The 25038-nt window shown below is 42.7% G+C and overlaps 1 protein-coding gene across 5 annotated transcripts in view; it reads right to left on the minus strand.

The window, feature by feature from the left end:
* The window catches only part of DENND5B (DENN domain containing 5B), a 120341-nt gene that overhangs the window by 25744 nt on the left and 69559 nt on the right, over positions 1-25038 (minus strand). For 3 of the 5 annotated variants that reach the window (XM_052790650.1, XM_052790653.1, XM_052790652.1), the window contains 5 exons: positions 19764-19951; positions 15228-15764; positions 13598-13829; positions 11321-11471; positions 700-793 (listed from right to left, as the gene is read on the minus strand). In XM_052790650.1, coding sequence (XP_052646610.1) covers positions 700-793; positions 11321-11471; positions 13598-13829; positions 15228-15764; positions 19764-19951 — 1202 coding nt within the window. Of the gene's footprint in view, positions 1-654; positions 794-11320; positions 11472-13597; positions 13830-15227; positions 15765-19763; positions 19952-25038 lie in introns of all 5 variants that reach the window. The other 2 variants (XM_052790651.1, XM_052790649.1) reach the window with 1 other exon arrangement.

Genomic DNA, 25038 nt, shown 5'->3' on the forward strand with positions numbered 1-25038 from the left:
AGCAAGATTTACCACAAAACAGCATGAGTGTTTTATTTTTGCTAGTGACACACAAAAGAAGCACATGGACATCAATGGAAAAATATGGCAGAAAAAATTTAATGAAGGACAAGAAACTGAAAAGATGGTAAAGAAATGTGTGTATGTGACTGACATTTACAAGATGCATGGGAGTTTCCAAGCTTTAGGCATAAAAAGGCCCCAAAGTCTTAACCTTTGAAACAAGCTTACTCATGTCAGGAATCAACATAAGAGAGGGAGAGAGAGAAAAAAAATTCCATTTAAAAAAGAAAGAACCTTGCCTCATTTGCCTCTACAGTGCTGACATTTATTCAAGGACTTGACTTTTTCAGAGACCTTCACCCTGGCCAGAGCTCGGCAGCTGCACCCAGGCAGGCACCAGGGCTCTGCTCTCTGCATGCAGTAACGCGACCAGGGTCTAAATCAGCAAATAAGCCATTTTCCTGACAACAAAGGGGCTGTCTTATTCCAAAATAATAAAAGCATTTTATTTACATTATGTGCTTTGAAGTTTTACAACATATACAAGCATCTGCGACAAGCAGCGTCTAAATGGCTACAAAGACCCACACAAACCTTACGGTAGCCACAAAACTGCCTGAAGTAATAACACATCATTTGTCTAAACCTCACCTCCTGGATCACAAGCTCGTGCCGCCCGCAGATGATGCCACCTACCTCCCTCAAATCATTGTCCAGCCCAATGTGCTCCGAGTGCTGCCGCAGGCGGTCTTTCCTCCGCTGTGTGGTGGTGCTGCGACTGGCCCAGCGGCTGGGAAATCAGAGAGAGAGAAGACACACGTGAGTGGAGAAAAAATCACGTTTCCTGATGGAAATGTGCCCACTGCCTGCCAGGGTCTCCAGTGGGAGCTCCTGTGTTACCCAAAATTCAGCTCATGCCACAACATTGATGCCACCACTAGGTAAATCGTACTTAGTTACCCAACACCACCACTAGTTTGCTGTGTTTGCTGAAGTTTGATAAAAATGGTGTCTGTAGGAACAAACAAAATACAATGATGTATTTTGAGAAGCAACTTCTAAGACCTTCCTCTTTTGTGAGAGGTGGTACTTCTCCTTTCTCCACTTTCTGTGGTACTTCCAGGAATTACTTCAGAGAAACTTCCCATTGCAATAGTAACTACTGTGATATGGGGTGCACCTATGTCTAAAGGCTATAAGCAATATTGATGTTCCTGGGATTAAACATGTTGCTATCTTCATCATATCTTTTTTTGCATCAGGTTTCTAAATACCACAGAAAGCCTGTATTTTTTCTACATGTTCATATATGTCCAGTTGAATTTTTTCCTCATCTGAAGCTGTTGCCTGAAAGCAGCCACTCAGTAACCGGGTTTGAAACCAAGCAACCTTAAAGCTCCCAAGTGTCCAAACTCCTTTATGCTGGATACTATAAAAAACCACAAAAGAAGATAATTCTGTCCCAAGGAATTTCTAGTCTGATTGTAGGGTTTCTAATAATACCATAGCCTTCTGTCAAATCCTTGAAAACAAAAATGCTCAACTGGTGCAGAGAATAAAGAAGTTAATACATTATTTATAAAAGAAAGTTGAAATAACACTGTATAAAGCAACCTATCAAGCATTAAAAATAAGTATCTTAATGCACATGAAGTCTATATCTTCAGAATGATACTACTTAATTACTGTGGTTGTGTTTATTAAAATTAAAATTATCTTTCAAATACAGTAAAAAAAAAAAAGCCTTTAAGTGTCTAGCTTTTCAGTTGCTTCATGAAGTCATCTGTTCTGCCTCTCCCCTGCACTCAGAAGTTAAAGAGCAAAACCAAGGCGAAGCAGAATATAAAGCCTGCCCAGGGCAGCACTCCAGCTCTGGTGCCTGGTGGGATGTATGAATAAGGCTTGGGAGGAAACTGCCTGGAAGAATTTGAAGGGATAAACTAAATCTGGAAGAAAAAAAAAGAAAGAAAAAGAAAAAACCCACCAAGAAAACAACACCCCACACTCCCCAACCTCAGTACTTGAGTCAAAGGGACCCTTCAAAACCTGTGGCCATCCTGGCCTCTCTACTCCGGACTGAATTGTCTATACTGGGCACCATGCCAGAACGACTGCTGTGAGATGGCTTCTTCTATAGGAGATGTGATCAACAGGCAGAGCCCCAAACCCAGAGATTTGGGTTCTCTGACTTTGATAGATCTATACAGAAGGAAACCTAGAGAAGCTCATGTCAAAGACAGAGGTGTGTGCTTGGTAAGCTTCTCCACACAGGTGGTATTGGCGAGGACAACAGTCTCCAGATTCCAAACCCATCTATTTCTGCGTGCACCCCAAACAGGAGCATATACATATAGGATCTGGGATCTGAACTATTTGGGCAAGGAGTTTCAGCTGGCTACATGTAAGCAGCTGCATGCCTGGAGAAGGGAACCTTTGCAGGGAGCTGGACGTGGGTCCTGACATGTCCAGCAAGCTGTTGGGGATGCGTAGGGAGGAGAACCTGACCCAAGAGAAGTGCAGGGATGTGACCTCTGGTAAACCCTCCTGTTTCTAGGGAGGACTTTGCATAGATGTACCTGACTATCTCTACCAATTCCTCCAGTGGGTTAACCGAAGACCAAATTTTGGCTAGCCACACAGATAAAAAGGGAAAAGAGTCACAGGAACTATAGTTTTTATAGTCGAAGTCCCTTCCTGCCTCCCAAATAACGTCAAGAAAACAAGTACAAAGAAATAAACATCTGTGTCTGCATGTAATTATGGTTCAGCACCTCACCATCCCATATGACAAGAAATTTATTTTTAAAGCAATATAGCCTCAAGTCTCTGGTAACTAAACAAAACAGTCCAATAGGCGTCTGCACAGAAAACGCTGATACCTTCTCAGAGGAGTACGTTACTGACATAAGTGTCTTTGCACCTTCTCAGAAGTCTTAAAAATATACAGCCTGTGAGTTTAGTAAGTTACCAGTTCTTTTTTTTTTCCAGAAGCAACAACCAACGCCTCATTAGATGACTAAGAGGGGGGAAATAAAACCCTACATTTTAACAATCTCAACAAGTAGAAATGCAGCAGAAAAAACACCCCCTTGAACAGAGTATAGCAGACATATAAGTGAATTTAGCTACCCAGCTCTGGAGACCTTCCATTTATTGCAAATTAGTACCATGCTTACACTTCACACCATAGAATGCCAATGATACATTGGAAAGTTAAGTTATAGATCAAATATTACCTATATCATATTCTTCTGCTCCAATTTATATGGTATTTTCTGAATTCTAGACAAAGTTTGGATCCTCTCCACCTGCATTTCTGCAGTTACTGGAAGACATAAGAATTGCTAGAAGCGTCCTTTGAGGGAGCACATCTCACCAAAGGTGAAAGCAGAATGAAAGCCACAGAATAATTACAAGTAATACACCATCATTAAAGCATTTTCAGTTAATTCCAGCCTTGTACTCCATCTGGGAGAAGGCACAGACCATTCTCCAGATTATTAATCAGAACTATTTGAACACTTTAAGCATCCAAACATAAAGATCATTGGGCATTTATGAAAAAAAGATTGCTCCTCATTAGCTGGAGCAATTACACATGCAGCGAGCTGCGCACTCCCTCTTCCCCAACCTCTAAGCTGAGGAAGAGGAGCTGCTGGGGCGCTGGGTGAGGTCTGTGCATTCAGATGCCACTCTGAATCTCTCCGGGAGATTTTGCGAAGATCTAACAGCAGATAAGCGGGATTAAGCAGCTAAATCTTTTAAAGCCTTTTCTTTACTGGGCCACATAGAATTTTCCCAAAATAATGCTTCAATATTACAGTAACCATTCCCTCCCCTCTCATCAGCAGAGATTGCATTTTAAATTACTCCTCCTCACCCTTCAGTCACTTGAAGTGATTTTAAGAAGGGTAAAAGCCCTCTCTGGTGGCCACACCACCTCCCTTGGGTTGCCAAAATCCCACGCAGGTGCCTCTCCTGGACCTGCCGTCAGCTGCTGCCTTATTCGCGCCTCAGCCCTGGCGCTGCCGAAGCAGCGAGGAAAGCTGTACTCACGCAGGCAGACCGCCTGCTTGTTGTCAGCCCTTAGTCTTGGGCTTTTCAGCTAAACCACTACTGCCCATGTCCCTGTGGAGCGGATGCCAGAGGAGGCAAAGCCCTCCTGGCTGGTCCCTGCCTTGGGGGATGAGCCCCGAGCTGCCCGGCACCTGGGAGGGCACACAGCACTGCTGCCCAGCCTAGATGCTGCCCGAGTACTCCCTGACCCCCAAAATGCCTTATCCCCTTTATTTTTTGCCTGTAGAGCCATGAGCATGGACTACTGGCATGTTTCATTTATTCCTCACAGCGGACGCATTGCTACAAGCACCAAGTCTCTGGGGACGAAGCAGCCGCAGCTCGGGCACTGTGTTGCAGAGAGCCCAGGGACAAGCTGCCTACGTGGAGAAGGGAGAAAAGGCTCATTTCGGTAGTCTGCCCGTTCTAACTCCCACGTCCAAAGATGAATGCTCTTCACCCCCAGGGACTGCAAAAAAGCAGTGATATTTCAGAGGAGGGACCAGGGAAGACTGTGCTTTGTTCAGTATAGAGAAATTAAATGAAGGTACCTCCAACTGAAGACGGTGAAGTCAGTATTGTTTAGTATCAAATTAGGTTTGCAGAGGTTGGAGGAAATGTAAAGGTGACACTTGGAAAAGATCATACCTAACCTGTGACGCTTAATTTCTGTAATAAAAATGGTGAGGTAGTCAGCATCAAAGCTGAACTGTCAGAAACCAATCTAGCAAAACAGCAGCCTCACACCAGGGACTGGCCATGCAGAACTGCAACCTTGTGTACATCTCTCTCTCTCTCTCCCTACCTTTCCCCCCTGCCCCCCTTTTAAAAGCTCCATGGAGAAATGAAGAAATGATGTCTACCCAAACCAGACACGGGTGTAACAGGCAGGATATATACTGCAATAAATGCAACACACTGCTGGAGAACTTCATTCTCAGACGGATTTAACCAATATTGCCATCACCACGAAAATCACTATCATAATTTACAGTCTATTTACAGTGATAACACAGAGAAGGAAGGAGACAAATGCACTTGCCTATAGGACAGAACCTAAATCTCCTCATATAGACCATCTCCTGTGGCAGACTGCTATTTAGGTCTGCAAATCATGACAATATCGCTTTTACCTATATACTTCCATCAAAGGAGTTATCTGGCTGCATTTCTGTATTCACAAATTAGCACATAGCTGCACTACACCCTCCACCAAATCCCCCTAAAGCATGCATGCAGCCTGCACGCATTAAATACACACAGACTGCACATGTAATCTGCCTGGGTTCAGAAGTAGTTTGCGTGGGACTACACAGAGATTCCAAGTCAAATACACGTCGGACCAAACAAATTAAAAGGAAGGTTGAAACCAAGCTCCACCTGATCATGGATGGGCTGACAGGGGAAGGGTTCTGCACTGTGAATCTGCTCTGCACACACTGCTCTATGGTAAGGAGGATGAAGGCTCAATTAGAGACTAATGCACCTTTTCCATCTCTGCTGTAGGGCTGAACAGGAAAGCTTTTAAACTGCTGATTGGGTGGACAAAAATGAGCAAAATGCCTTGCAGAGAATGATCTTGCACTGACAGGCTGTCTCATCAGATTACATAAAAACCAGTGATTTAAAAGGGTGGTACCCACAACCGCCATCCTCTGCAGGGAACGGCAGTAGCTATTTGCCAGCATCACCCCCTAAGCGCTGACAAACCACTGTCCTAAGTGGTATTTAATTTGCAAACTCCCTTGAGACAGTAACACTGTTCAGGGGAGAGTAAACAGCATAGAGGGTGCAAGAATTCGACACACATTCTTCCCTGTGAACTTTAATATATCATTTTAAAATAGCTGTGCAGAATTAACTGAAAGAAGTTAATTACCCTTTTACCACTTTGCACCAGTTGAGCAGAGGATTGCCCACCAGGTTCCAAGACCCCATAGCACATAGTTCCTATTTCAGAAAACATTTTTAAGCAGATTTTCAGTTACACTTTACTCTTGAAAATGAATGTATTTGAACACAAGTGGTTAATATGTTCATTGCACCTGTCAGTGGTTTGCTATATTAGGTTACCTAATGTATTGTAACTGCTTGTTTCAGATTGTCATAAGTAAAAGGTGAGCTTTTACTACTTGCAGAGTTTAAATAACATCAGTGTTGTGTGTGGATGGCTCATTGCTGACTCATTTCTTGCTCATTTAGATGCGCTGCAGAGATGCTACTCTATACTACTTGAAAATGCAATTGTTTGGCTTGATTAAAAAAAAAAAAAAAAAAAAAAAGAAAAGAAAGCTTCTTTGAAGATAGCCAGCCTTAAAACAGTACCCAACAGATAGGAAGGTAGAAAAAGCCCATATAATATGAAGCACTCAGTACAAGAGACAGACCACTTCCCATACAAAAAATAATATAGTTAAAACCAGAATGAATTCTATCATCATATAGAGATTCAGCAACCACTTTGCATTATATATAAAATTTTCTTTAAAAATATTAACCGATGTTAATGTTAGTGAATAAGAAAACAGTAGTTCTATTTAAAAATTAGGAGAACCAGAACACCAGGCAGATAAACCCTGGGCAGTTCACAACTGGAAGGGGGGGCCAGTGATGGAGGCCAGAGGACAGTGCCGACACAAGTCGTGCCATAAACTGGAACACAAAAATGAACCAATTTCATACGCTCCTAATGCATGAATTTTACAAATAAATACTGACACAGTGGTGAGGTCAGCAAAACACAGCACAGGAACAAATGCCTGGAGAAAGCAAACAAATACTTTTGAAATCTGCTTCATGGGTAAAAGCAACACATCACTTAGCTAAAGCCTGAGGTTAGGAGGCCGAGTATAGCGGGATCTGTGCTTGAAGACTTGGACTGCACCCTCCTTTGGGGATCACTGCAGGTCAGGTAGGACACAGAGGACAGACGAAGCTCGCAGGAAGCTGGGATACAAGTGAGAGGGCTCGGGAGAGAGAAGTGGCCAGGGCAGGACAGAGGAAACAGGCTGGTCAGGGAAGGGAGCAAGGAGGAAAGCACGACTCAGGTAAAGAAGGTGGGAAAAGCAAACAAAGAGAAAAGCAAAAAAGGATAATTTAAGCCATTTTGTAAATGTGTAACAAAGCAAAATCCTCCTTTGAAAACCAAAAGAAATTAAGGAAAAGAGTATCAGTTCAGTTGTTCTTTGCAGGCATTCACTACAAATTGCCAGACTGCAAATACATTCCCATGCTTGGTGTGCAATCAATGTTTCCCTCTGCAATATTTAATCTCATTTATCAAGCTTCTTAGTACAAATTAAGTTACAAGGTAATCAATTAGATTGAAAACACAGCTGGTTTCATTGTTTTAATTTTGCACTGTAAGCATATTCACCCTAATTTAACAATTAGCTAATCAAAAACCATGAAGTGTTTATGTAGCTTGGCTTTTTGTCATTCAAATTCCTCTCCTGGATCATTGCAAATGCATCAGCCAGTGGAGTCCCAGCTACAATTTTAAAAGCCTGGCAGAAAACACATGCAGGGAAGGAAGAGAGGAACATGTAGAAACCACAGAGTGGTGCCGGGGTTTGAAAAAGGAAAGGAGGGCTCTGGAAACTGCTGCTCATTTCCAGATAAATAGACAAACTGCCTAAAGGACTGCAGCCTGTTTCCCCCGGGGATGCTTTCTAGGAGGACTTCTGCAGAAGCCACTATTTTACAAGGTTAGAGCGGCATGGATGGGCCACGTTTGAAACCAGAGGAAGCTGCAGCTGCTGTCTGCAGATTCAGAAGGTTTTCCCATGACTTGGGGCATGTATCAAAGGTGATGAGTGCAGAGGGAGTCGCTCAAATGGAACATTGCTGCCTGATGGGAAAAAGGACAGAACTGGGTGGGGCTTTTTTCGGTTTGGGGGTTTTTTTTAATTGCTATTAGCTGGGATGAATTGCTCTTTTCTTTACAGAAAAATAATATTTTTTTTAACTTATAGAAATAATTTGGATACAGTTATCATCTTTTGTTTAAGTTTAGATCTGCATATTCTGTAGTTAAAGTCTTTCCATGATCTGGCAGTTTTGATCAAAAAGATGATTAGGGAAACTGTACACCTGGGACCCTATTCTCCAATTTTATGGAGGTGGGGGTTTGGGGTGCGGTCTTTTGTTTGGTTGGTATTTTTGGTGTTTGGTTTTGTTTTGGTTTTTTTTTATTTGCTTGTTTTTAAACTTTTCATTTCTTTTCAGTAAATTGAAGTTGGAGTTCTTGTCAGTGAAGTTATTGCTTAGCTGAGCAAGTCAACATTTCCTGACCACCACAGGGGAAGAGGTGAAGACCATCCTAATGACACCAAGCATGCACCTGCAGTCTGAATGCTGGTAAGAATAGGAGAAAATGTAAGAGGAGTTGCTCTCCCTACCCACAAATGACCAAGCAGGTGAGAGAAAGCAGCAAGCAGCCGGAGGAGCACAGGTTCACCCCCTTGTCCACTCTTTTAAAGGACATCCTGAGGGGAAGCGGAAGGAGGCAGCAGAGTGACAGAAGTGGGGCAAAGCACGCTGCTGAGCATGGCCGTGGGCTGACAGATGAAATATTATTAGACTTCACTTGCATGACAGACTTTGGTGTTTTAACACTTACACATGGTAATGTGATCAACGTTTGTTTCCAGCTGTGTTTAAGTGGAAGTGATCCAATATGACTGTCAGCCCTCCCTCTGTCCCCGAGCCCTGCTTTCCATGCCCAGCAAGCAAGAGCCAGACACCTCCTCTCCCAAACACAATTTCTGCCTGTCTAGGCAATGTGGTTTTCAGGGATCACATATAGGATCTAGAACTAAAACTAAAAGTGTTTGTTCTTTGCATTATATTTCTGATTTAGATATATTAGACATAGAACAGCCCAGTAACTGACAGAGGTATCTTCAGTGCCCTGCCTGGTTACAGGAAGGGAATAGCTAGATAAGTTCTATGTTCTATGAGTTCTAGTTACGTATTTGTTAGTTTATCTGCCCAGAAAGGGAAGCAATAAAAATCTGATTGCTGGCCAGTGAGGACGGGTTTTCAGTAACACAGCTTTGAATTGGTTTATTTGCTACTGTCCAGCAACAATTGACTGTAACATGGGAATGATTCCCCTCTCCCCCGCCGCAAATACACTTCCTTACAACATTCAGGACAAAATTTGCTATGTAGAACTGAAGTCTGCAAAAATTATTCTCATCTACATTAACTTTATGAACACACACAATAGCTACATCTGAAGTGCCTGGGAATGTAGCTGAAACGTTCCCTTCCCCCATCCCCATGTGCAGCTGGCCAGTCCTGTATGCAAGTGTAACGTATCTCCAAGAAGCATACACTAGGAAATTCGAATCAACGGAAGGCTATACTTCAACTGATTTTGTGGTCAATAGAATTATGCTGTATTTGCAGAGAGCATGAAAAGGCTATCTGTTTTATACGTGGGTGTAAATTCAGCAGAATTACACATCTTAAATGAGAGAGAGTCCTCTCAGCTGCTCGCATAAAAAGCCAGGAAGCAGAAAGATATAAACAGATGGTCTTGAGATTTTCCAATTACAAACCTTTTTGGCAATATACAACTGGAGGAATTCCAAACATTTGTCACTTTGACACCGCTTTGCAGTAAGTAATGGGATTTGGGTACTTACAAATTCTGAAACATGCTGCAATTTGAAGACCAAAACCAGCTATCTAAATCAAAATTATCACTCAAGGAGTTAAAGTCACATTTTAGAATAGGTACCAATGTAACAGAAGCATCTCAAAAGGCATAAGGAAAACTATTTTTAATTGATGCTTATTCATACATTCACTAAGATTCTGCAACAGAGCCAGAAGATATAAGCAACTTTGAGCAAGCTGGGCACGCTCACACTGTTGCTGACACTGTAAAACTGAAACCCACCATAAGGATAAGAGGCAGACTGCTAAACACAGCATCTCACAAGATGAAGAAGTCCTCCATTCCTCAAGGGAGCATTACCTGTAAAGTTTTGTCTCGGTTTGCAAGAAGACTGCAAACAAAGGAACTTTGAAATACACATTCCTCCTCTTTTTTTTTTTTTTTGTAAATTATTTTTTATTTGTTTTAAAGAATTACGATTCTTTAAATATTCAATGCTTAAGGGTATCTTATTTTATCATTTGCAAGTCTTATTCCTAGTAGGTTATTAAAAAGGGATCAGCTAGCACTGGGGTGCACAAAAGGTATATAAATAGAATTGAGTGGGCACCTCATACAGGAGCTCAGAGCAGCGTGTGTGCATGCATATGTCTAAAACAAGAGCTAGCTTTAATATTTGGAGAGTCGTAGCTTTTGGAGCTCTCAGATTTATCGGTGCTCCCACATTTTGACCTACCACAGAAACTGGAAGTGAGGTCTTGAGCTAATAAATACTTTCATGAAGTAGCAATCATTGATGCACAAATCTTTCATTTTTGAAGGGGGAGAAACTCCCCCTTGTTCCTTGGGTTTGAGGGAAGGAAAAAAAAAAAACCCCAACAAAAAAACCCAACACTCAAACTTACAGCACTTACTTTATATTATAACTGTATAAATGTAAAGGGTATCAGTACTCCAGGTTCTCATTTTACAGTAGGTAAATTAATTATGTAATGACACACTCAATTCCACAGCTATAGGTACCCCAACCTTCATAGCAAAGTGCACTACAGAACCTTATCAGACTCAGAAGAGAAACCCAGGTACAGAACCACATACTTGCCACCCTCACCAAGTTATTCTTCTAGGTTATTCCAACACAGAAACTGAAAGAGAGCTATAAAAATCTTTGGGTCATGTAATAACAGCTAAGAAAAGAGAGGAACAGAGTGGGCATTAATTTTATTCTGCAGGATGGTGTGGAGGTTTCAATACCAAAATTTCTTTCAGAATCTGAATTTTGGTTTGGGTTTCCAAATTATCCTATTTAGTGCAAAACAGCAAAGAAATGAATTTTAAATTTATTATGCGATGATAAAACTAAAAATATGTATAAGAAGACACAGTACTTACTACTCAACAGAAAACAGTATTGAGGAATCTTCCCAAAACCAGAGCTAACACTTTCTAACATAACCCAAACCATGGCTATAACTTCAAAACTCGCAGCCCATACAAACCAGAAATGGAAAGAGTTGCTAGGCCTCATTAGACCGGTCAGAAGCCATCCAAAATTAGGAATTCTGTCCAATGATGCGATTCTTTTATATGAGAAACCTGCTTTCAAATCCAGGAAATAAAACCTGTGCTTACTTGTTATTGGTGGGTCCTGTTGCCAAGACATCTGATTGCAACTTCGGGAAAAAACCTTGTTCGTATTTCCCTTGGCCGATCTTCATATCAAGTAAGTGTGGGTGGATAGCTGTGTGATCAATCTTCATCAGCCGCTGCTCGATGGATTGGGCTGCAAGTTACAGTCACAGGTGAACAACCACGTCAGCAAACCACCTGAAGACACATGCTACGACAACAGAAGTGGTCATGCTCCAATTCCTGAAAACGCTCTAAAAAGTTAAATAGTGACTTTAGACCCAGAAATCTGCCACTTACAGAAGTGAGGAAACATCTGCGCTGTTATTTTGTTATTTTGCTTTTAGTTTCTTCACCCAACACAACTAGTATGGGCACAAACAAGTTAGCTGTTAAGCAAGCAGGTATTTACGGGAGCCTACAAGATGGGTTATGAATTGGCAAGAGCAGTGCAATCTTTCCCCGAAATTTGGTGTTTGGCTTTAATGCTCCTTCGGCAGGATGGAGACCTCTGAGGCCAGCTGCAACTCTCTGCAGGGTTGGGTACCTTGCTTCGCCCCAAACATGTCTCCCTGGGCAGACACATGGGGGGGTGATACCCAAGTTTTGCAAACATCTGGCACCTATAATGACCCTCCTCCTGAAATCAGATATGCCATTACTGGATAACAGGCCTTCAAAAAGCATAGCTAACTGTAGCAAGGCCTAAGCAGCATCAAGAAGATGATCAGATGCTTGGAAACAAGGGAGGCTACAGCAAGACCAGAGAGGGCTCCCTGGGAATCTCGGCTCCGCTGAGACTAATGCGGTCCAGTCGTTTGCTTCAAGGACGTGAGGATTTAATCTCAAATCTTGAGCAGGATGAAAATAAAATCTGTCACCCTCTCAACATTGAGTCAGATGCACTGTGAAGGAGAGGGGAAAGGAGGTGTATGGGGGAAATCAGCATTTAATTAGCAACTTTAATATTCAACTCTTCGTAGCCCATCCATTAACGGGCAGGCCCGTTCTTTTCAGCATATCACGACTAGTGAATAAATATGCAAAATGTGGAAGCTAAATCCATTTTCCATTTGTCAAGAACAACACAGAACTCGTTTCCTATTTTACAAAACTGTGATGGGAGAGAAACTGTCATAAGATTTACATACATTATCATTAGAAACTCAGCAGCTTTTTTTTTTCCCCCTCTAAAAAAAAAATAATAATCGCTTCATATAGTTTTATTTTGGAGAAAAGGACTGGGTAGTGTGGTGTCAGAGGGTTTGAAGGGTCCCAAAAATAGTAGGTTAAACAAACAGGTGCTGGATCGGTCTAGGGTCACATAGTCACATATATTGTGAATGGTAAATATGAAGATATAAAGGAAAGTTGGTATTACTATCAGTTTGCTGCTTTTCACAAGACAGAAAATGAGGTTCCGGTGCCACAATATCTACCAAAACTAGACGCTGAATAGACAGTTGACCTGTAAATTAGAATTGGTTTTAGACAGAAGAAGTTAAGCAGACACAGGATTTCTATTTCTGCCACATTTGTAACAAGTAAAACACTCTGAAGGAATTAAACAGACAAAAAACCCCCACATGAGAAATGTGTTTGCCCCAGTTCATTAATATGTGTCCCAACAAATTTAAGAGTATAATTTTCCTGTATTACTTGGAAATGAAATAAATACTTGCACAGCAAGAAACTCAAGTATAACTCAAAAATGCAACCTCTGACTGTAATGGAAAAAAATCCAAGTCTTTAGTACACAGCGTATTGTTCATTAACACTGAGCGTCTATTGCTGGAGCTACTAAATATGCCACACAGGATTATGTCCCTGGCATCCCCTGCTGCTCTAACCAAATGGTGTAAGGTAAAAAAAGGCCTTTTTAGGGGAAGGGGGAGATGAGGCCAGTGGAGCAAACACCGGGGCTCAGCTTGTCGGCGTGGCTGGCACTGGTCCTACCACCACGGTGAAGGAAAGCTCTCCTGGCAATGGAACAGGAACTGCCTGAAATGAGAAACAGCGAGCCCAGCAATGTGGTTTGGTTTGTGTTTATCAAAGGCACCAGCCTAGGAGAGCTCAAAGGGAAGGTAAAGGCTCCTGCTGGTTTTGGTGTTTAAAAGCATGCTGAAGTTTTTGCCTAGGGAAAATAAGGACACCGCTGAGTCCTCCTCAGGTAGCTCTAGTGCTTCCTCATCAGCTGCAACACTCAGATGACTGAGGACCTATATTTCTTTGTGGCTGACATTGTACTTTTGAATATTTTACTAGCCTGTCTGAACGTACCTGCTTCTTTCAAAGTGCTGCATTTCTGATAGTTGGATGTCCGCAGTGCAGGGGCCCTTACGTTATATAGCCTTATTTTCTCAATTCGGGAGTCAAAAACTCGCAGAAAAGGGTCCTTCTCTTCCCACTGGGAGATTATCTTATTGTCTATGAAGGTTGCAAACATCTGTGTTTCAATGAAGTGTGAAAGGAATGGGAGGTAAGGCTCGGGTTGGTCCGAAAGGAAGGAAGCCTGAAATAGAGAAAAGCTTGTTAGTGCCATGTTCCCGCCCAGCATTGACACAACGAGCCATCCTACAGCAGAGAACCGATGCAGCAGTCAATGGGAAGGCTTGGACGAGGCTTCCCCACCACAAAAACACCTCTCAGAGGACAGGATCCAGCTACGAAGGGGTTTGGCTCACGGGTCACCACTTTGGTCATGACTGTGAGAAATAAGCAGTCGGGAAGGCTTCGTGACAGCTAGAGTAAAGGGAGCATCGAGCTACTGTAGTAGTGACTGTGCTGCCAGCTTTTTCAAAGGAGCCTAGCAGCTACCACCCACAAGAATGAGCCCTGTGCAACCCGCAGCAGACCGCTGCCATGTGTGCCCACTTGGGACCTCTGGTCTGCACATCCCTGCTTGGGACCCAATCACTTACTGTCATACATATCAAGGGGTGTACAATGCTCTTCAGCTAATGCTCTTTTGTGAAGCTAAGCAGGACAATTAATCACGAAATTCCAATTAAAATTGAGTGTGTGCCTAAGTCTCTAACTGAGCTTTGAAAATCCTGACCTTAACATCCTGTTTTACTGCAGAAGTACTAGCAGAGATTGCCCAAACGACCCCCTCCTTTTGAATGCTGCACTGTTCAACGCCTGAATACAAACAAGACCAATAAAAGGCATGGCAGCATTTTTTTTGATCAAAAACTGACTCAAATCAATATTTAGTCTGTTCCTGACTGTTTAACCCTGTAACATTCTCCTTGGAGAAGGACTTCTATCTGAAAAAGCTGATGGCTAAGAGCGCTATCTACTTTGCAAAGTCACTTGGAAATAATAACTGTGCAAGCTTCCAAACATTTCTCATTCCTTTTGCTGGCCTACAGTCTATTTACTTCCCCATTTCCAATTTCAGCTTCCTTTTCGCTCTTGTATACAGACTACAAGGGAGTCATAACAGTACTCTTCTGCCATAACGATGCGATAACCTTCTACAGAACAACGCTACTCATTAACAAAAAGCCCTACTGAGAGATTATGAAACAATAAACACTGGATTTGGGTTTTGTCTCATGTGTGCACCTCTCCTCTCAGCAAAGAAAAAAGAAAGAAAGAAAGAAAAAGTCACTTTCCATTGCTACCCTTCCACCAAACCCACAGGAGAAGCCCCATCAGCTGGGCAGACACCTGCCAGCACAGTTCGTACAAGCCAGGACAGCTCAGACTGGCTCAGTGGATCTGCACCGATCTACTTTGGCAGGCTATCTGGCCCTGTGTAATCAAAATGGACAAATCTCTCAGTCAGGCAGATGAAGAATGGCGGATTAAAGAGTACCTAGGCTATATATACATACTATAGCTATTCTCCCCCACCTCCCAAAAGCACTTTCAGATGGAAAAATGAATACACAGCTATCTTTACTTTGTCAAAATTTTGCATTTGTTCCCTGTTTGTCAGCCACGACTCCATATCGGGGGCAGCCTGAATGACAAAAGCCTCGTAGTCTGCGAACATCTGCGTGAAGCGGTTGGCAAAAACCTCGCGAAGCTGCACGTTCAGTTTGTAGTCCCTCAGCTCCACCTCCTCACACGGCAATTTCCCATCCTTCTCCTTTTCCGCGAGGGGAGCTGTGATGGTCATTTTTTCCATCGTCACGCCTGTTCTCTTGGCGAGGGCTTGCAGGCGGGCGATGGTCTCGTTGCCTTTCAGCAGCTCGTACATGTTGAGGGCATTGCTGGGGATGTTCCCGTTCTTCTTATCATTCACCAAGTCACTAAGAACCAGGTTCTTGAGTTTGGTGGCACTGTCGCTGCAGTGCAGGTTACCCTCTGGTGGGATCCCAAACTGCAGGAGAACCTCGGAGATTTCCTGGATAAACTCCAGCTTGTTGGGGAACTGAGGGAATTCCTCTGGCAGTTCAATGAAATGGTTATCGATGTCTACAAAGCACAAGTTTGCCTGAAATACAAAGAAAAGTTTCAAAATGGACACTCGGCGCTGAACTGGCTCCTCTGCTAAGTAGCCCTATTTTCCCAGGGTGCTTCCAGACAAAAAGGTAAGAACATACACATGCAGGAGACTTAAGCTGTGTCGTCTAGCCTGTGACATTTCACATTTCAGTAAAGTTAGGGGGCAACTGAATGGCAATGATTTAACAAATAAATAAAGCCTCCTGCCCTCTCCTGTTCTCCTGGGACTTGCAGATCCCAAACTTCTCACTATAAAGATTTGATATCCCCTCCCAGACCAGCCAAGGACACACCAGCAAACAGGATGCACAGCACCACTTCTCAGCCCATGTAAATACTATCTGTGTGAATTACCACATCTCAAGGGCACGTTTATTTTACCAGGAGCCAACTACAGGAAGCCTCTGTAGCTGTGCTACCAAGGAATGAGATGTTCAGTGAGAAAGATGCTGCTGCTGTAAGCAAAGCTACAAAAGAGAGTCCCATGCAAATCCTTCAGGATCATGTCTGAGTATAGCTTGTCCACTGGAGATCAAGCCCTATTTCCCCACTCCCCCCCCCGCCCCTGTTTCCATGGAGGCTTTTAATCTTGGCAATTCCTCTGCCTGAGATTTAAACAGAGTGCTCTTCGACAGCTTTGCTACACATGGAGATGAATCTCAGCCCATAAGATTAAAGCTACATGAAGACATGAATCTAGCGGAGCAGATACTTTTACCAGGAAAGTGTCAGTGGGGGGATGGAAGAACCCTACATAAAAATTAATTACATTGCAAATGCACCCTCAGGAATAATAGCTGAATGAAAACCAGTAATTGATCTTCTGAACTGCGGCTTACATCTGAAATTCTCTGTCTAAGTGCACCGTGCTGAATAATATCTTAAACCAGGTCAGATTCCCAAGGTGCTGAGCTCTGATGGGTTTTACCCTGGCATGAAGCTGCAGAACGGGAGATGCGGAAACCCCCAGGGCAGCAGCAGGTCTTTGTTAGCCTGACTTGGCCATTAGCACAGCTCCTCTGCCTTCTCCAAGGCACTTTTACTGTTCTTTACTTCTCACCAAACACAATAGACTAATCTTCAGATTATGTGAACAGAAAGGACTTATTTTCCTCCTTTTCTGAAAAGGTGACTTTTCAGCAGGACAACACATTCCACAGCAGACATGATTGTAATATATTGGATATTTCAGGGACATGTTTGACATTAATCACCTTTCACATAAATACTTTAAAGGGTATTAGGATTCATTTGGTAAAGCAGGAGCATCACTTCAGCTCACTTCTTCATAATAAATTTGGACTGTACAAAGAAAAGCATTTCTTCATACAAAACAATTTGCTTAACTATACAGCTATTAAAGAGTTGTGGTATGCACGGTACAGTTCTTTAGCTCAGGGACTGTCTTCTTATCTATCAATATTTCATTTCAAAGGCTTTTTAATTTCAGCTCTGCATATCATTTACAAAATTTGAAAAATGAGATTTGGATTCAGAAAACCCTTGGGGAATTGGTCTCACTTCTCTCTTCAAAAACATCTGATGATTAAAGTTAATGCAGAGAGATTAGTAACCTTAAACAGCATGATGGCCAGTTGTTAGAATTTTTATCTCTAACAAACAAATGGTTTATATTTAGAGCAAAAGCTTGAAAAGCTAGCCCCTGGCCTGAACAATAAAGGAATGCTGAAGTGAACAGCGCTTCCTCACTGCTTGCATGTTGAAGGATTTTCTATCTTTTTATTGTCTAGAGGAATTTGAGATTCAAGATCTTCCCTGTTCAATACCCTTTCTTTCTTTCCCTTTCCCACAGTTACTGGACCTGTGGTGTTCATAAATGCTATGCTGATATTTCTCACTCATTTCTTAAACATTGTAAGGGCAGGGGAGGGGGAGGGGGTGGAGAGGGTGTTCCACCCCACTATTACTCTTCCCTCACTGGCAATATTTAATCTGTTATTCCAGTGATACTGCAAGCCCATCACATTAAAATTTTAATTTAAGGAAAATGACAGCTTAATCTGCTAACTAAAACCATATGACTAATAATTTTAAAAATCGCAGTAATTATGTAACATTAGCATGGTTTTACTGAAAAGCATAGCTAGATACCAGCTTCGTTTCCACACCAGTGCAAATTTTATGTGATTGAGCTATTGTACCCACGAGGTAAGACTTGATTTGCACTGTTACATGCCACCTAGGCTAAGAATCAGTCACCTCCACCTAATACTTAAAATAAATCTTTATTAAAAACCATATTACTCTTGCCCTGTGTTTATTCCTCCACTTCCACACACAAACTCCTCCTCCTGCATATTCTCCTCTGCTGCTGCTCCCACCTGCCTTCTCGGTAAGAGGACCTATTTGCAAGCCTTAGGACCTCTGCCCCCAGGAGAGGTCCCCACATGGACCTGGGCACAGCAGTGCCACTGTCATGAGATGTTACAGCTTACGAACAGTTATTCTTAAGGTTCCACTGATTTCAAGAAGAAACCCAAGTTAAAATGCATGGCATGCTCAAGGGATGGGTCCTGTCACCAAAGACGTTTCAGTATGGAGAGTGATCAGTGGCCAGGTTAAAATGTGAAGCAGTTTTAATTATCTTGGTCAAATTCTGAGTAGAAAAATCTCCATTTCACTCTTTACCACCAGTGATTTTAACACCTAGACTAGGAGGAATACCTTTCCTTCCTTTTTTTCTCTGGGGAAAACGTGACAGACCAGGCAAAGTTTTCACTTCCCATTGCACAGCAGGACAGAAGGTCTTCAGTCCAAAAGACCATCATTGGAGTGAGTCAATATTTTAAAAGTACGTATGTATGCCTCTAAGTGGTTCACGGGCACGGTATTAATGCAAGCCTGTCTCGTTTGAGGCCAGGACACTGGTTTAGTTAACAGACCTCGACCCAGCCAAGAAGACGTGGGCTCACCCTTAGGTGGAACAAGGCTGGCAGGACGGGGCACGCTTCTCCTCAGCAGTGGGGAGACAGGGACAGGTTTATACCATCTAGCAACCACACCCAAGACCCAGTTTCACAAGGACCATCCCCAAATGAAATGCTCTTTAGCCATCTGTCATGTCAATAGGACTGTTGACACTGACAAAGAGTAACAAAACCTGGTGAAGTGTGTGATGTGGGGAAAGCAGAGAAACTTTCAGTGTCACAGCAGGAAGCAGAAAGAGAAGCATTTAGAAGTCAATGCAATTAGCAGCACTCATTAAACTCAGAAATGGACCGGAGAAGGGCTGCGGAGACTTCCCCCATTACCTCACTCCTGCTCGCAAACAGTCTTCGCTGTGCCAGAGAAGCCTCCTAACACCAGGCATGGCATTTTCCAACAGGGATTCACACAAATATTAATAACACTGTCGTGGTTTAACCCCAGCCAGCAACTAAACACCACGCAGCCGCTCACTCACTCCCCCCCACCCAGTGGGATGGGGGAGAAAATCGGGAAAAGAAGCAAAACCCGTGGGTTGAGATAAGAACGGTTTAATAGAACAGAAAAGAAGAAACTAATAATGATAATGATAACACTAGTAAAATGACAACAGCAATAATGAAAGGATTGGAATGTACAAATGATACGCAGTGCAATTGCTCACCACCCACCGACTGACACCCAGCCAGTCCCCGAGCGGCGAATCCCTGCCCCCCCACTTCCCCGTTCCTATACTGGATGGGGGCGTCACATGGTATGGAATACACCGTTGGCCAGTTTGGGTCAGGTGCCCTGGCTGTGTCCTGTGCCAACTTCTTGTGCCCCTCCAGCTTTCTCACTGGCTGGGCATGAGAAGCTGAAAAATCCTTGACATTAGTCTAAACACTACTGAGCAACAACTGAAAACATCAGTGTTATCAACATTCTTCACTCTGAACTCAAAACATAGCACTGTACCAGCTACTAGGAAGACAGTTAACTATCCCAGCTGAAACCAGGACAAACACGTTTCAGAGTAGCAACCCCAAAGGCAGAGACTGACCTCCTGAGGCAGCTCCAGCTTGGAGCGGTCGGTTCCCTCCTTGGACTGCAGCCCCATCAGGTAGGGAACCGGAGCATCCAGAAAATGCAGGAGAGAGGCAGGAAGGATGGGGACATACACATGCTGCCACTGAAACGGGAACAGCAGCGTTGTGATCCCCTCTGCCACTGTCATCAGACGCTGATAATCTAGACAGGGAGAGAGAGAGACAAGACACCGAATTATCTTTCTGTTTCACTTTTGAAATCTGGTTGGCAAGGACATCAGTGACAAAACAAGACAGAAACCATGTTTATGTGGTAGGATGTTCTTTTGAAAATAAGACAGTACTTAAAAACCTTAAACATTGTTTAATTCATCAAAACTCATTACCCCCAGGAAGAAACTGCTGAGCATAAATATTCATATCTTATCTAGATCTATTCCATCATTAAATTCATTTATTAAAAGGATACCAAAAGTTCTCTCTATAGCACAAGATAATAATACTCTAATTCTATAAAATTTTTCCTTTTTTACAAGGGAAAAGGAGGAGAAAGAAATGAACTTCAAGGAAACATTGTGGTTTCTCACTTGCTCCTGCCTGTCTGCTTCTGCTCCACTTGCTACTACTTCTAAGGCTGAGTGTACTTTCCAGAAGACTTGCCTTGGCCACATACCAGCAGAAGTTTACACTCCCTAAGTATTTAAAAGCACTGCTTTTAAGTAAAGTCCAAACAGAAGCCTAACAGAAATTTAGTTCTCAAAAACATTCTGTATAGCTAGCATATTTATATTGCATTACTTTCCCAAATTTGTATTTAATCCACTAGTTCACTGCTTTGCAATGTTTTGGTTCAAGTAAACACATGGTGCATTATTTTTTAAATTAAAATTTAATTTGATCCAGCTGAGCTGCAAGAATATTTCAGAGTTTGGATAAGAGCACATTATTTCTCAAATATCCAGCTGGCATGATGCAATACCACAACCTATTTATTAACATAAATGAGGGAATCTAAATTTGAGAACACAGTTTAAAAAAAAAAAAAAAAAAAAATCACACGTTGGTATTAAAGTGGTGGTCATCCTTACAGAGAATCTCAAACTGCAGACAATCCATCAGGAAACAGGTAAAGACCCCTGGGTTTTGTAAGCTGCTGGTGAATATGAAACCAGATGATTGCCTCTACTCCATATTACAGCAGCGTCTGCATTAATTACAACTCCCCCCAAATTTCTAAGAAATGAAAGTACTTAAACCCCAATTCCTTAGGAATCTTAACTTATCATGAAGCAGCAGCACATCTCATTTAACAGTAGTGGTCAAAGACAGGAACACCAAAGTGCAGGCTTGTAAGTGACTCTGAACTTGGATGAGGTGGATGGCACAGACAAGAGGGGGAGTCAGTTCCGATTCCTGTCCTGGGCCTCTGCCACATGTGAAAGCTGCTCTTCACTATTTGCAAAAGGAGTTGTTCCCCCCAGCTTCGCTGCATGGGTACATCATCAGAAACCAGCAAAAGTGGCAGAAGGGCTATCTCCTCCATGGCTGTATCCAAAACCAGTTATCAGTGCCAGGCAAGCATCACAAGCTTTGCCTTGAGCAACCAGAAGACCTTCACTCTCACCAAGGCCAGATGCAGATCCTTGGAAACACTTGGGTTGTTGCCCATCTCTCCTAGCCCTTCTGCCCCACTCCATGAAATTAAAGATACATGTATGAACACTCTGGGTTTGAGTGGGGTAAGAAGGATTTTTTTCCTATAGCCCCACTGACTGCTTCTGCCTGGATAGGAACTCAGCCTGGCCCTTGCTGTTTCCTGAACAAGCCAGCCTGATACCCTGGCAGACATCAGCAACAGCAAAAGCACTTGTCATCTGACACTACTCAGCTATTAGGAGGTCACTGGGAAGATGCACTTGAATAAATACGCAAATTAAAACAACAAATTACATAACCCATTCTCCTTCTTGCTAGCACCTCTCTGTGGAAAACCAGCCTCAATCTGCAGAAGGTCAGCTGGCAGGGCAAAAACATTTTTCATCTTGTCTTACTAATAGCTAGTCACTCAATCTTCAAAATTATTTTCACTCATGGAAGTCAGTCGCAAGGTTACACCTCAAAACCATTCCCACCTACAGATCAGTCATTTATGAATCTCTCCCTATGCAATTTTCTATAATTATACATGTCCATTGGCTGTCTTGTTGAGGAGCACTTATACAAACTCAACTTACAACACTTACTGGTGAAGCTTAGGCATCTCATAACATTTCGTAAGGTTAAAAAAAAAAATCAAATACAGAAAGTAGCATGTCTTAGTATGCATGAGACTATTTTGAAGTCTGTTCTGGTCTACATAGCCGTGTGAAATAACAGGTCTTCACAGCAAAGCTGCAAGTATCTTTTTGGATAAGGGCGTTCAACTCTGGAAATGCATGCTTACTTTTCTTTGATGCTACTGATAATATTTAACATGGTCACTAGCACAAGTTTTGTAACCAATTTGCTATAAGAAAAGCTGTTTTTAAAAAAAAAAAACCCACAAAAAACTAGCACTGACCAAATTATTAGGCTAATTGTTACCATCTAGCAATGCTTGTTAGCAATTAGCAGAGATAAAAGACATTTATGTACCCAGCATCTTTCACTGAAGAGAAGGAATTTCCCAGGTTCCTCCATCAAAATCCTACTAAAAAACCTGGAAATAGTTCTTCTGATATTTGTTTAATGAAGTAAGAAACTCTAGTTACTTTTTATTTACTTTCAAGCCTGTACAAGGTTAGGCACCTATCCTGTAAGGCACAAAGTCTTTTTTGATGGAGAGATCCTTGTACCTATCAGCATCTGACAGAAGCTTAAGTGGTTACTGAGGACAACCTGGAAACAAAGGATTCCTCCATTTCCCCAAACCAGAGAGAGAAAAAGGGGAGGCAGAACAGAAAAAAAGGAAAGAGGGAAAGAATGGAAGCAGATGGAAAAAACAGGGTTTGTATAGACTCTGTGTGCTTGCATCAAGGGGGAAAGCATTTCCAGATCCTATCCCGCCATCACTACTAGACTTAGATAACAACCTTCAACTGCAAGCCAAGTTTTGCCTGTTATTTTATGAATGACAGGCCCAGGTAGGAAAACTATTCTCTGATCCTACTCTAACCTTTAAAGCTAGAATAGGGGATTAGATAGTATTTGCTAGTTTAGGGAGTGTCTTTTGAGAAAGGCCTGTCTGTTGAGCAGAGCGAGGACATGACAGTCGTGTTTCCCATCCATCTGACATCAAGAAACATCCGGAAAAAGATACAAAAAGTAAAAACACTGCCTGGGTGATATCCACAGAAGGTCACAAACTCAGAGTGACGAATGCCTCAAACCAAGGCAATTTCCTGAGACCTGTGAAATAAATCCCTTCCTCTTCTCAGGGCTCACCCACCTCATGTGGCGTATGCTACGCTGAAAGCAGTGAAAGGTCCTGCGGTGCCAACAAGGCTACTACTGACTGCTTTAAATGCACGAGCAGAAGGTCACAGCCCATGGTGATGGCCCACAGCAGCAGCTGGTGCCAACAGAGCAAAGATGTGATCTGTGCAAAATCATCCCCAGGTACAGAAATTAGTAGCAGACAGTGGAGACCTAAGCCTAGGGTGCTGCCTCCCCTTCTCTTTGCTGTGCAGCCCGGGACAGTGGAGAAAGGACCCAGAAGATCTGGAGACTTACTGAATGTCCCAAACACCAGATGTGTTTCTCTGCAGCATGCAGATGGGCTTTTAGCTTTAAATTTCTCTTACTCTGGATCTCCTTTCCATCTGATTGCTCCACCTCTCTTATATGCATTGCCGTATCACTCTCTTACTTTCCGTTTTCATTTCTCCCCACTCCCAAAGCGATGACAGCTTGTACCACAGTATTTATTTTGCTTGGGAGATATACCTGCAGCCCTCAGCCTGCCTTCTTGGGACAGGGAACTATCCTGTGTTCTCCAGCACAGGGAACACCACCAAGCACAGCCCCTACAGCAAGTTCTTCGTGTTCGCAGTTAAATCTCTAATTTGTACACACAACATTTTCCAAGAGAAACTGCTCAAGGAGCATAATCCCAGAACAAAGTGGCCCCTATGGCTTCTATTGCAACTCCTGCCTCCTAACAACCGCTTAGCTGGATTTGGCACGGGTCTGTCTCTCACACTTAACCTTCTCCTTAAGTGAAGAAGAGGGCAACAGAGTCAAGTTCAAAGACTCTGGATCCAACCCCTTTTTCTGGCAGCATCTGCGGGGGCCCTTGGCCAAGTCCCTGCATCTGACTGCCCTGCGCAGGACACGTAACCGCAGCGGGGACCCGCTCCGCCGCAGGTCGGCAGTTCTGCTGTGCAAGTGCCATGTTTCAGCCACGCTTTGCAAAGGTCTGGTAGCGTTCGCATGGCTCACAAGTTACAACGTAATGCTTAAAATGCAAACCCCGAGAGATTCCTGGATAATTACAAATCACTATTTTGTGCTGGAGATGGAAATGGTTTCAGCATTTGAACATCAATTCACTATAAATGTTTTTCTAAAAGAGGACAAAATTTGACAAATACTTGTACTGATGTTGTTTCTCCAAAATACAATAACAGGACAATAACCAATCCGCATGGTATTACAACAGATACTGTGCACGCAGAAATACCTATCCCAAAAAGCTTAAAGTCCAAACACAGGCAGTGACTGAGAAAACAAAACAAAATAATCCTTCTTTCATTTTACAGATTGGGTACAGAAGCTCTGAGATGTTAAGCAATTCACAAACCTCAACATAAAAATTACTTTTCCTGCTACAAGGAGTCTGATATCTCAAAAACCTTCTATGCTGCAGCAAAGCAAAACCAAGATCCTTTGAGAGGCGAGAGGGACACCAATGTTACCACTGCCCAGAACAGCTAAGGCCTCCCTCATTCAGGTGCTACCTCCAAAACAGGTTCAAATCTTTGGTCGTAATCAAACAGAAGAGAATTTCACCTGGAACCTTCTCAGCAAACACCCAGCCACAGGATTTTTGAGTATAAGACACGTGTAAGAGTATACACACGCTCAAACCAGAAACAGCGTTCTTGCTGTGATCAGTACGCTGTTATCCAGTTTCAACACACCCAGCCTTCCTGATGAAAGAAGAGCTTGGCAGTTTTCCAACTCTCTGTTCTAGTAACCTACCAAAGCTAAGGTAGAAAGCACTACCACAGAGCTGGAGTTTCAGCCTGGTTCTTCTAAATCCAGCACGATGCTTTAAAAATAGACTGTGCTTCCTCTTTCTTTTCCTTT

This window comes from Harpia harpyja, chromosome 6 (assembly GCF_026419915.1).
Source record: "Harpia harpyja isolate bHarHar1 chromosome 6, bHarHar1 primary haplotype, whole genome shotgun sequence".
Lineage (NCBI taxonomy): Eukaryota > Metazoa > Chordata > Aves > Accipitriformes > Accipitridae > Harpia > Harpia harpyja.